At 34.7% G+C, this 13,933-nt stretch overlaps 2 protein-coding genes across 7 annotated transcripts in view; both read left to right on the forward strand.

Annotated features, from left to right (window-relative positions):
- The window catches only part of LOC127853280 (transmembrane protein 181-like), a 48,579-nt gene that overhangs the window by 25,092 nt on the left and 9,554 nt on the right, over positions 1–13,933 (forward strand). The window contains exons 11-14 of one of the 5 annotated variants that reach the window (XM_052387656.1): positions 564–666; positions 1,306–1,530; positions 2,945–3,011; positions 3,316–7,176. The exons of 2 other annotated variants lie outside the window; for them this stretch is intronic. In XM_052387656.1, coding sequence (XP_052243616.1) covers positions 564–666; positions 1,306–1,530; positions 2,945–3,011; positions 3,316–3,385 — 465 coding nt within the window. In that variant the 3' untranslated portion in view covers positions 3,386–7,176. Of the gene's footprint in view, positions 1–563; positions 667–1,305; positions 1,531–2,944; positions 3,012–3,315; positions 7,177–13,933 lie in introns of those variants that run through there. 2 more of the 5 variants (XM_052387659.1, XM_052387658.1) reach the window with 2 other exon arrangements.
- The window catches only part of LOC127853287 (quinone oxidoreductase PIG3-like), a 34,430-nt gene continuing 31,334 nt past the window's right edge, over positions 10,838–13,933 (forward strand). The window contains exon 1 of one of the 2 annotated variants that reach the window (XM_052387674.1): positions 10,838–11,036. In XM_052387674.1, the coding sequence (XP_052243634.1) occupies positions 10,959–11,036 (78 nt within the window). In that variant the 5' untranslated portion in view covers positions 10,838–10,958. The remainder of the gene's footprint in view (positions 11,037–13,933) is intronic. The other variant, XM_052387671.1, reaches the window with a different exon arrangement.

The following is a 13,933-nucleotide window of genomic DNA, read 5'->3' on the forward strand; positions in this document are numbered from 1 at the left end:
TTCGTTCAACAAAAAAATGCGTTTTCTGAAAGAGTAACCGAATATTAATTTTGTAATCGGTTAACCTCCTTAAGAAACGGATAACCGGTTAACCGATTAACTGTTGCCATCCCTAATATATACCAATTGCAGTTTAATTAACTTTGACATAAAACCTAGTTAAACCTTTAATAGAAGTAAACTATTTTTAATGGATATTTACAATATTTAACTTTATCATTTTGATGTTGATTCACTCTATGGCATACAAATATGAAATATTTAAAGATGAAACATTTAAACAAATGCTTGCTAATTTAGCCTTGTTCTGGGGACATTGGGCTTCATGCATGTGTGTGAAGCCTTTGCAGTCTGCACCGGCTGATCAGGTACGACACTTAACGCTTTTATAGAGTTTTTTTGTTTAAAGAAAGTCTCTTATAAACAAAAAATCAGTTTAGGCAGAAAGTGTCGTCCCTGATTAGACTGTGCAGACTGCACATGCTTATATGCAACAAAACTGTAGCACATGCATTAAGCCCAGTCTTCCCAGAACGAGGCTCCATTGTTTTGCTGATTGACAGGGATTCAAGATATTCTTCTTCATCGTGGGAGGGGTGTATCTGCTGTACCTTCTTTTCCTGCTCGTGAGAGCCTATACGGAACTCCGCTCCATGCCATACTTTGGTAAGTTGGTTAACCCTTTACCACTCAGGTACACACTTCCAAACCTCAGAACGATACTGTTGAGCGGCAAATAGCATAAAACCCAAACAGACTGCAATTTTTTGCAGGCTTTTTTGGTTTAATGCTGGTTGCATATAGTCAATTCACTTTACTTCTGAGTGGGGAAGGGTTTAAAGCAATTGAAGACAATATAGAGATTACAAGGTTTTGAATATGGGTAAGCTTTTTTTGGCGTGGCTTTGACAACTTGAAAATCCAGCCTTAACCGAATGGTTAATATTTTAGAGCTGTCTGAGCAAATAAACCTATCTGTATTCAACAATTATTTGGTACTCTATTTATCCTATTATTTCCTTAGGTATCTGTCATAATTTTGAAAATGAACAAAACAAAAGGCAGAAAAATAATAATAACATCAAATGATGTCATGAAATGAAAATAATGACATCATTGTACATAGATTGTCTACTTTATCAGAAAAATGAGGAAACATGTTTACCTTGTTTGGACAGTGTTTGCCTGTAAATACAATGCAAATGCATATGTGCTGTGTTAGATATTGGTGCTAGTAAAATGCTTTGCCCCTAGCAGATATGAGTGTTTAAACATCAATGTTCCCTACCATTATTTCCCTTGCAGATCTGCGACTGAAGTTTATGACATTGCTGATGCTTATAGTGCTCTCCATCAGTATAACCATCACAGTATTAAAGTTTGGGAGAGCTGCGTTGCAGGACAATTTTGTAGCAGAGTTGTCTTCCCATTACAAGAACTCAGCCGAGTTTGTCGCATTCTATGGTCTCCTTAACATTTACATGTTCACCATGGCGTTTGTGTATTCGCCAACGAATAATGCAGTGTTTGGTAAGTTATAAATAAAGTTTATTGTTTTTATAAACGCTCAAGATAAGCTCTTGTATGCATGCCACTTAACACATTTGAGAGAAAAAGTATACTTCCATTGAATTTATGGTATGAAAAAAATTGACAAATCTGTATGATAAAATGATGGTATATGATGTCTCAACACAATACTGCAACAATACATTGCAGTATGTACAAAGAAAGAGATTAGTATTAACAACAAGCTCAAAATCAGCCGATAGTCGAAATTCCCATTTAATTCTCTGTTTTTAATGCAAACACAAAAGCTACAATCTATGGTGATGTAACGAAAAGATGTGATAATATAAACTAGATTCCTCATAAAGAAAACGTTATAAGATTCGATTGTAAGGATATATTATTTGGTCTCATCTGTAAATAACTAGTTAAAATCTGTGAAAATATTTAAGGAGCCTTGTTCTGGGAAAACAGGGCTTAATGCATGGACGTAAGTTTGGTCCCAAACTAGCCCCTTAAGTTGCACTGGCTAATCAGAGATTACACTTTACACTAAAATTGAATTTTTAGTTTGAAGTAAGTCTCTTCTTAATGAAAATCCAGTCTAGACAGAAAGTGTCTTGCCTGATTAGCCTGTGCAAACTACACAGGCTAATCTGGGATTACACTAACTAAACACACATGCATTAAGCCTCTTTTTTCCAGAGTGAAGCTCAAATCTTCACACCAGACTCAAGTCAGCATGTGTTTGGTGGTAATATATCAATGTAAGTGCCACCGTTACAGATAATTGTACCAGTGTGGGCGTATTTCACTCATAAATGTTTGAATTCATGCCCTAAATACATTCACCAAGATTTGTTCACAGGAAATACACTATGGTACGGTATTTATTTGCCCCTTTCCTAAAATCTTTTCCCATATTTTTATGCCCCCGGATCGACAATTGGGGGGTATATTGTTTTTGGCCTGTTTGCCTGTCTGTCATTCTGTCTGTCATTCTGTCCCAAAACATTAACCTTGGTCATACACTTGCAATATTGAAGATAGCAACTTGATATTTGGCATGCATGTGTATCTCATGGAGCTGCACATTTTGAGTGGTGAAAAGTCAAGGTCATCCTTCAAGGTCAAAGGTCAAATATAGGGCTTCAAAGCAGCGCAGTAGGGGGCATTGTGTTTCACAAACACAGCTCTTGTGCCTCCATAGCTCAGTGGATAAGGCGCTTGCTGAAATCCAGAGGTCGCGGGTTCGATCCCGGGTCGGGGCACATACATGCCAGTCATGTTTCAGCGGAATGCTGACTGACAAATAAAGGCTTAGCTCGGCATTAAGAAGACGTTTGTTTTCTTGTTGAATTAGAAATAATCTTTATTACACGCTTTGCACATATTGTAGTTTTAGTTGAAAAGTAAATTCATGATGTGCTTTCAGAAACTCACTTCAAAGACAATCCAGGCTTGTCCATGATGAATGATTCTGACGAAGAGGTGCATTATGGGTAAATATGGCCTGTCTTTGTCACTGAATTGATACAAATGATCCTCACTCTGGGAAAACTGGGCTTCATGCATGTGCATAAAGTGTCCTCCCAGACTAGTCTGTGCAGTCTGCACAAATATATAAATATAGGGTGATTAAACAAGTAAAATGTATTGAAGGAAACATAGTAGTAATGCCTTTGATAATACTGTGTTAGTTTTAGTTAATGATGGAAATAAAATTCATTCAAATATCTTTTACACTACAACTGTTAGTCTTTTATCATCTGTTAAGTTGATGGTTATTTTTTGTATCCCCCATAGCTCGGAAACAGAAAGCTTAGGCATGACCAGGGTTCGGCCGGCTGCGGTCGGTAAATATGACAGCGACTGAGGTGACTGCCCACGATTACATTGCAGCCATAACCACACTTCTGCTGGAGGAAACACGTTGGAACCTTGATTTGGGAAACAAGGGTTTAATGCATGTGCGTAAAGTGTTGTCCCAGATTAGCCTGTGCAGTCTGCACAGGCTAATCAGGGACTACACTTTACGCCTAAACTGGATTTTTGCTAAGAAGAGACTCTCTGTAAACGAAAAAATTATAAAAGCGGAAAGTGTCGTCTGTGATTAGCATGTGCAGACTGCACAGGCTAATCTGGGACAACACTTTACGCACATGAATTAAACCATGTTTACTCGCAGGCTGTTCTGGTTATATTCTGGTTGCAAAAGCCATTTTCACTTTGCTTCTTATGGGGGAAAGGGTTAAACTTTATGAAGTTATTTTGAATAATTGAACATATTACTAGAGGAAATTTTTAACACAATTTTATTAGATTGTTAAATTTTGAATTTAGTACAATATTTTTATGCTCCCCCCAATTTTTTTTAGGGGAGCATATAGTCGCCGCTTCGTCTGTCTGTGCATGTGTCCGTGTTTCCGTCCGTGCACAATTTTTGTCCGGGCTGTTTTTCAGCAATGAATGACCGTAATTCAATTAAACTTATGGGAAGCTTCACTACCAAGAGGAGATGTGCATATTATCAGCCGGTTCTGGTTGGATGATTTTTCACAGAGTTATGGCCCTTTGAAATTTTCCATTAACTGTACATATAGTGCAATTCTTGTCCCCCCAACTACTAGCCGTTTCCTTTTATCTGAATATATAGTGCAATATTGTGACAAAAAAACAAACTTTGGGGAGCATCACCCGTCTCCGACGGTTTCTTGCTTTTACACATTATTCAGATTTTGTGTTTACAATTCCAGCAACATATATCGGTATATGAAATGTGTTCAAGACACTGATTACCAATTCTGTAAATGATAAACAGATAAGTTTCAGCGTACACAATTGAATCAGAGATGTAGATAACGTCTACGTCTCTGATTGATTTGTTATTTAGGGATATAACTCTTTTGTTGTGTTGTATGCAACACGCTTTATTTCTTAAACCTGAACAAATTTTACAATGAGTTCAGATGTACCGGGTATTTATGTTTTTATTTTATTGATTGTTTGAAATCTAGAGTGCAATACCTGGCAAGTTTGGCTATGTTTTTGTTAAGGATTTTATGTTGTGTTGAATTTTTTTTATTGAAAAATAATTTTTTAATTTTCAAATTTTCCTGTTGATTGTTTTTGGATTATGATTATGCACTTTTGGTGCATTTTCATTAATATGTTGCATTATTATCATTATATCATTATAATTTAAGGTGTACTGATCAATACTTGTATAGTTGGTATTTTCCCTGCACCTTTTTCAAAGTATATGTTTCCATTGGCTTCTTGTACTTGGTTCTGGTAACCCACCTACATTGTCTAAGCCTGCCTTGTAAAATTGTGCATAGGGTGAATACAACCCATTTATGACTCAAATAATGTTAAAATAGAATAAAAAACTCGGTTTCTAATAGCTTTTTCCAACGGAATTCAAGGTTAATACTGCAATGTAATCTGAAATACCTGAAAGATAAAAAACAACAACAACTTTTTATTGATAAAGATAATAGCTTCATTGTTGATTTTTCTAACCTTTGTTTTGTGAATTGTTTTTTGTGAACTATAAGCTCACCTGTAGTTAAAATATATGTATTATGTGACCTGTGAACCAAAATAAAGATATGTTCTGTTCTGTTCAGTACTGGTAACTGTATTTCTTCTGTGGTGATGCACATGGATTAATTTGAAATGCTTTAATTGGAAGTGCAGAAGAAAATGTATGAAATTTGCATTGCAAATCATTCTTTGTTATTTTATTATAATAAGTTTAGCCTTATATAGACAAAAAGATGTAACTTATTGTTACGAGCTCGCTTCTAGCCATTAATGGGTTTTTGATGTGTGAAATGACTTGTAATGTACACACAGTGTGTTGCTTTTAAAAGTACCCTGCTTTTGTTAAACAAATGAGCCTAGCTCTAAGAAAAGGGGGTTAAATGCATGTGCGGAAAGTGTCGTTCCAGATTAGCCTGTGCAGTTTGCACAGGCTAATCAGGAACAACCCTTTCCGATTATATGCATATTCAGTTTAAAGGTATTGTCCTCTTAGCGAAAATCCAGTTTAGGCGGAAAGTTTTGTCCGGACTGCACAGGCTAATCTGGGACAACACTTTACGCACTTGGATTCAACTCCCTTTCCATAGCGGGAGGCTCGGCCATTTGTACCATTGAGCCAAAAGTTGCAGTATGATTGTTTAATTTTTGAACTGAAGTGTGTTTTATTGTATGAAATGAGCAATGATAATTTATTATTTGGTACATTTTAAACCAATTCCATTTTTAACAAAGCACCAAATGCTTTTCTTATATGTCAATAGAAAGAAAAATAAATTGATGTTACAAATAATCTTTCTGTCATGTTGGTTATTAAATGGTGTTAACAAATGGCTTAACTTCTCTAGTCATTTTTTTCTGAATTTGTATTTTCTTCTCAGAAGTGTTCATTAGGTGCAAAATTAGATCACCATTCATGTACATTCCAGTTTGTGTGGAGTGTTTGGTGATACTAGAGTAATGTTTTATTGAAATGTTGAAAATCATACGAGCCTGTCTCAAAAATATAACGATTCCATTAAGTTTTCTTTGTATACTTTTTTTCCCCCTCATATTCTTAAACACAATTATGCCTAAAATGTTGTTTTTTTGCATCAATAAACATGGTATAATCACTGTTGTATTAACAGTATGTTAGTTTAATTTCTGAATTTAATTTAAAAATGCTTCCTATGGTTCATCAGTTAGCAATTACCAAGCAGGTGATGAATGTGTTTTTAATGCCATGTTTGATGTTAAACTATAACTGGTTGGCAATGATAATGTTGATACAATATTAATCTATAGGCCATACTATTTTTTTGTGATAATGTTTATTTTATTGATGTTGTTTGAGTTACATACAATTCTACCTTTGTATGTTTTTCTGTTGTCTGTGATGCTTTATTTTAATTCTTTTATTTATGAATTCCATATGTTTGTGCAATACTACACAACAAAGCATAATTTATTTTATGTTTAAACACAATTGTACATATAAAGTATTTATTTAAATTATGTTATATTTTTGTCCATAGTGGAAAAGCACACACAAAATATGTGTGCCTGAAGTGGCAAATTTTAGAAGTTCACATTATTTAAATTTGTATACATCAAAAGTGTATGGTTACACTGTAATTAATTGGTATAACTCCTGTGTAGACATGATGTCAACATATTTATTTTTTGTAAATAATAGATTTTAAAGGTTGTGATACATAGGGTGTGCATATGTCATTACGTGTTAAATTGACATGTAATTACTGCATTTGTTTATACAATGAATTATGTTAAATGAATTTATGGATGATTTTAAATCAATATGATTGCATTGGCATTGTGTGACTACAAACAAATAGTAATGCTCTATAATGAGTAATATTGTTTTCTGTTATTGTTCATGTGCTTATTGTACTGAGACACATGTTACAATTTAAGCTCACCTGCTTTCCAATGTGAAATTAGTTTGTATAAAGGATTTAGTGCAAAAAAGTATCCAAGTCGTATTTAGAAATGTTAAGCAGAAGCAACATTTTCAAACATTGCTGTAAAAACAGTTATGTCTGTTTCATGGTATTGTACAAATATGTCAATGAAATTACTGTATTAAAATTTGTTCATATAAAAAAGTTTGACTTTTTATTTCTGACTTTTGTTTTTTGTATACAATGATATAATTAAATGTATATACTTTATCTTTATGAAGGAGTCCATTAGGAATTAAACTATTTCTTAACTTTCATATTCAGAATATTAAAAAAGGTTATTTAGGGTGACACCCATGTTCCTCAAAATGTATTTAAAAAATAATTTGTTAATAGATATTTTCATCTGTCATTTGTCAGCCCAATGCTTTGATACATCTCTGAATACTTTCAGCGTAACTTCTGGTCGGATTCGCTTAAACTTTGAACAGTTGCATGACTTAAATGCTAAGAAATTGTAAAGAAAGAAAATAAGGCTACAATAATTTGGGGCAGAATTATGACCTTTTGTAGGTTTTTCTACTGAATAATACTGGTAGTCCCAACATTTTGTGTTTTCGACTTCTCTTTAGATGCTGGGTGGATCTCTCTCAAACTTGTTCAGTTATACTACAATAATGTGATGCTCTTTGTAAAAATGGAATTTGAGCTAAGATGAGCTTTGGTTGAATTATGGTCCGATGTCTGGATTTCTACTTCAGAATTTTAAGCTCCAAAATGAACTCCTCTTAACTACTGGTTGAATCTTGCTCAAAAGTTCACAGTTGATGACCTTATAAATGTGTATCATGATCATAAAGAAAGGAAAACCGGTACATGTAGTGACTTGGAACAGTTTTTGCTGAATTATGGCCCTGTGTCTTTTGTAAACTGTACGTGTATAGTAAATTTCAACCTGCCCAAACCTTTGTTGTGAGAACATCATTGTCTGAAACATATTTCTATTCTTTATGTGAAAATCGCTGGAATATTTTACATGTATCTTCATGTTTGCTAAGGGTCCAAAGTTGTTTTGCTATGTTGATAAAGCCCTACTAGTTGTACTAGTGGTCGACATAGCAAACAATGAAACTACATAAACTCTTATCAAAAGTCAAATTATTGTGTGCATCCAATAATTTTATAAACAGGGGTGTGATTTTCCTGCTTTCAGGTGATTTCCTCCTTATCAATGTCAAATTTATTTTACAAAAAGTTACTAACTTTGCTGGATCTGTATCAAAATGAAGAGTTTCGCCATGTAAGAGAAAGGGGTGGGGTGGGGGTAGGACATTTTCATCCCCTGAGGTGGTTCTTAAATCACACACCTGTGTAACAGAACACTAACATTAGGGTGTTCAGGGGGTTTATGAGTTTGAAGTTTCCTTGTTATTTTATTCATATTTCTAAGAAGGGTAATGTTTAACAATTGCATCAGTCTAAAAAATTTGAAAATCGGATAAGTAGTTTCCGAGTTATGACATTTTTAAGATAAGACGTGTACCGGTAAGTATTTTAAGAGATAAATTGTCTGTTGAAACGTTAGGTTATTATGGCAGCCAAATGAAGAAAATTCTAGGGATTTCTTAATTATTGTAGTCCGGAACCACTTAATTTTCAAAATTTACTTATAACAACATACATCAAAATGTTTTTTTGCGTTTCAGCTTTCAGAAAATTTACGCCTTTTTGGCAAAAAAAATCCAAGATGGCCTCCATAAAGACGCCCAAAATGGCCGCCATGGATTTTTAATAAAAGTTGTTAAAGCGGGTATATACGATTTTGTCAAATATTTATGAATTTATATAAACTGTGTAAAAAACTTATTATATATATATTTCAATATAAATTAAAATAAAAGTTAAGAAGAACATGTGTCGAAAAATGCAAAATAGGCCAGATATTTAATTCTGAAATTGAAAACGGCTGTACAGCCGAATTCGCCAGCATGTATACCATACATGTACGATGTGCATTTAAACTTACGAGGGGTGTTCCAGAAGTTCGTGGATTTTCGCTATAACTTTCATTTGGTAACATAAATGGACAAACAAATAGCATGTTAAGAATATTTCGTCCTTTCCAAATATACTCTCCAAATATCATGGAAATACATAAAACAATAAATATATATCAGAGATTTAAACATGTGCACAATGCGCACACCGACGCACGTGTAACGTTTCTGTTCAACGTCAATGACGTTATGAAGTTAACAACTGTCAAATCTTTTCCACATAATCACCTCCAACGCGAATGCACTTTATGTGTCGGGAAATCCACTTGTCAAAAGTGTCTCTATACCAGTCAGTGTCAAAAGACGACACGATTCGATTTGCTGCAACTGTAAGTTCCTGTTTACTTGCAAAGCGAATACCGCGCAACTGTGATTTAACTTCCGGGAAGACGCGGAACTCCATAGGGGCCAAATCCGGGCTGTAAGGAGGACTTAGGCGCTGTAACGTGAAATTTGCCGTAAATTCTGTGTATCAACGACATTTAAACCAAATTTAAATTCGCGTAACGCTCATACTTATAATAAAATACACGCGTGCGCCGCATGTCGTTACTGAGGTCTCTATGGCAACGCGTTTCAAACGCGCTTTATGGAATTCATGCATTTTTAGCTTATATATAAAGTCCGTGATAATTGGTTTGTATAATATGTAAATTTCATTGACTTTTACCAGCAAACTAATAAGTTATAGCGAAAATCCACGAACTTCTGGAACACCCCTCGTAGTTTAACGGTTTATAATACAAAGACGAATGCTTCGATTATTGTAGGAAAATATGTACGTCACTATCGGCTCGGGGCGCTAATTTGTCTTTGCTGCATTTTTATGAAATTCGGCTTTAATGTATAATTTTTCTTGCCTATTTTGTGTTTTTGTAACATATTTTATCAATATATTACAATTAAACAAATATAAAAAATCGTATATACCCGCTTTAAGTCATAAAATCATTGATATGTTGATGAAAATTGGAATATTATTATGCCAGGTTATGAAAATGACAATTTTCTAGTATTTTCAACACAAATTTGAACAAATATTATTTTTTTGGATGAAAAAAGAGCAAATTTCAAGATTGGCCATTTAGGTTTTGCCGCCATCTTGGATTTTTTTCCGCGCTGATGTTAAATTTTATTTGAAAATAGTCATGTAACATATCAAATTAAAGGGAATTTCACAAGTATTTAAGAAATGAAATCGATTCTAGAGATCTAATCAAATTATGACCAGCAGAAGCAAATAAGGGATTTTCAAATTTTCAAGGTCATCCCTAAAACCGCAATCCCTCAGGCCCCTTTTGCATCAATTCAGATATTGGACCTACCAAAATCTTTGTGATACATAAGGGTTCACTTTTATGCCTGCCCACAATAAAAATTTCCATTAACTGTTGTTGCCACAGAAGTTTTAATGTTATTTTCAAATTTTTTGTGACCTTGACCTTCGTCTTTCGGCCAGGTATACACTTGAAGCCCAATGTATACTGAACTTTTTGGTACGTGCCTCATCTATATTGAAGCAAAATTGGCCAGCGGAATTTATATAAAACAAGGCCACCTTATGACTTTTTCATATTCATTTTCAATACATTTTAAAATGGAAAAAATGTCACAACAATTTTGGTCCTGCCTGAACACCCTATGTAACAGTAACATACACAGTGAAAATAAAAAAAAAACACTCTCTAACATACACAGTGAAAACTTAAAGAAAACCTAATCTTAAAATATTTGTCAAATTTTATAATTCATTTATTGTTCGAATATGTTTTTGAGTCTACGCAAGGTCTGTTTGGAGGAGGTATTCGTTTAATTGGCACCGTTCTAGATTTTGACTTACCGGTAAGTTATCTTATACATGTAAGTAAAAATCTAGAACGGTACAGATAAATTGTCAACAACAAATTTTCATTGGACTGAATAAAGTATATAAAGTACATGTATGGGATTGAAGCTAATTAATATAGTACTTCCCGTGTCTTGTGTTCTTTTGAGACAACTCCATGCCATGGCTTCAGATGTGAGTAAACAATCATAATATTTTGTTATACTTTAATTCGGATGGTATTATAATTCGGATAAAATAGGGTCTCAAACGCATCCGTGAATATGGTGTTTAATGTACTTTTGATGACTTTTTTTCGTCATTCAAAATACATAATGAATGATTAATTAGGGCTCTTATATGAACAATCATATTTGTATGAAGTTAAATTAAAATACTCACAGTCTGTTATGGCTTTATGCTGGTTGCAAAAGCCATTTTCACTTAACTTCTTATGGGGGCAAGGGTTAAGTATATTCAATATTTGTTTGCTTTCGGATGTTCAGTTTCAGGCACAAATATTACAATCCGCCTGATAGTTTTCAGGTTGAGGAAAGCTACTTTCCAAACATGTATAATATTTTTATTTTCAAGACTTGAATGTGCATAGCTGATTCCATATTACCTTTGCTACCAGTCTAGTCAGGAGAAAAATCTCTAAAAATCTTCGTCAATTTCTTTTTATTGTCAATGCTCAGTCATGGAAATGTAAGAAAAAGAGGCAAAACTATATATGCAATTGGTTAAATAATGCTAGTGTGGTAGTTGTTTCCTCAGGTACTATTTAAATGTACCCCGGGTACTCTTAAGTATACTACAATGTATCCATTATGATGTTACTGAAAATAAACATTTAAAGGCAGCCGGCCATACTCTTGGGAACTCTTTAGTATATTTTCCATACCCCGGTTCTTTTAAAGAACCTTAGATGACAATATCCAATGGAGCTTGAATAACATGAACATGGGCATTGCCAATTCATTTCTGTAAATTACATGTCAAGAAATTGAAAAAAAAGGATGACAGTATAATTTTCATGTTTCCAAAAATAAATCTTTTTTTTAATAAATAAATCTATATTTAAGCTTTTTTTTCTGACTTACAGTGCTCAAAACTTAGTCTTAGGTGCACGCGATTGGTTTACAAAAAAATTAAACAAACTAGCTTTTAGCAAGTAAATAGTTCAAACTAGATGCATGTGAGTGACATGTCATTGTACAATATGTTATACCCATAGTGAATTATGCTTCTGATAATATATTTTTGTCTATTATCAACTTTTCCCATGTTATAGAATACTACATCCAGAAATTCACAACTAGCGAAAAGTCACGTAATGTCCACATGTCCATTATTTCGACATGCTTTTACATTTTTTTTTATCTAATTCAGCCTAGTGCGATGCGTTCTAGTCAATATAAGTTTAATTTTGATGACGTCATATATTTCTGACATCATCAAAATATTTCACTCATAAAATTTGCGTTTGTTTTTTCCGTAAGCCAAGGTTAAATATCACGGATTGTTTTGTGTTTTTACGCGCTTACAAAGCTGTAAGACACACAGCAACCAACGGTAAGTCTCTATATGTTTTTTTTGTGGGAATACGTTGTAATTTGTAATGAAAATGGAAAAATAAACATGGAAGATCATATTTTTAAACAGTTCTACTTAGCCGTGACCTTTTTGGCGGCAAATGCAGGATGTTAAAATTAGGATAACAAAAATCGTTTGGACCGTAAATTCGACATAGCGAATAATATAACTAAATAATAAAAAAAAAAATTCAGTCTGAGTCATGTCTAAGCAAGCAGGAGCGCCAAAGTACCGGACTTATTCGCCAAGTTGCAGCTGCAGTATCTATGATGCAGAGCGGGGCTATGTCTAAAAGAAGAGTGGCTATTACTTACCGTATACCCCGCACTACACTGATAGACAAGTTGAGCGGGAAGGCGCCACTTTGAACTAATCCAGGTAAACCTTGCGTATTGACAAAGGCCGACAAGGTAGTTCTGGTTGACTTCATGAAAATGATGGTTCTATTGGATACCCTTTGAAGCGCCATGACCTTACTATTGAGATAAAGAAAGTCCTTGACGCAGATGGTAGGTCAACCCCATTAAAAGACAATCTTCCTGGTAAACACTGATACGAAGGCTTTATTAAAAGGCATCCAGATATTACTGAAAGGAAGGCTATGGCATTGGGGCACCAGAGGACTTTGATTAGTATCGAGATGGTCAAAGGGTGGTTTGCTGGACTTAAGACTTACCTACAGAAGGAAGTTGCAGATTGGGAAGATCTTCTAAATGACCCTCGTAGAATATTTAACGCTGATGAAAGTGGATTCCCTCTGTGACAAACGGAAAGGTACTTACCAACAAAGGAGAACATCACGTTTATCAGATCTGTACCAGTAACAAGACCCAGATAACTGTGCTGGCATGTTTTAATGCTATTGGTTACTATATCCCTCCACTCATTGACTACCCTGGTGAACGATTCAGAGATTCCGGAATCCATGACTTTGACGAGGCCATATATGGGCACACAAGTAGTGGTAGGATGGACTCAGAATTATTTGTGTCCTACCTTGAACATTTCAATGATTTGGTTTCGAAGCACAACATCCCTAAACCTGTTTTGCTGCTGGTCGACGGGCATTCTACCCACATGTTGCTTGCTGCTGCTCACTTCTGCTTTAGCAATAACATTATTCTGTATTGTCTTCTCGAGAACGCCACACACATCCTCCAACCATGTGATGTTCGGTTCATCTCGCCCATGAAAGCTGCGTGGAAGAAGGAGGTCAAGGCTTGGCAGCTAGCCAATATAGGGCAAGCATTGACAAAGAAACAGTTCCCCTGCGTCTTCCGAAAGGAATGGGAAAGAGTCGCCAAGTTGGAATATAATGTCCATGACTTTTTTAAATGCCGAATATTTCCATTCAACCCCAAGAACATTGATATGACAAAACTTGATCCATCAAAGGCTATAATTCGTGAGGTTGATGGTCAAATTGAAAGCAGTCCTGCCCAGGTGACTCCTAATGATGAAACGGTCAAACCTGCAAGCACTGGTGAGAAAGAGAA

The sequence above is a fragment of the Dreissena polymorpha genome, chromosome 12, assembly GCF_020536995.1.
Source record: "Dreissena polymorpha isolate Duluth1 chromosome 12, UMN_Dpol_1.0, whole genome shotgun sequence".
Lineage (NCBI taxonomy): Eukaryota > Metazoa > Mollusca > Bivalvia > Myida > Dreissenidae > Dreissena > Dreissena polymorpha.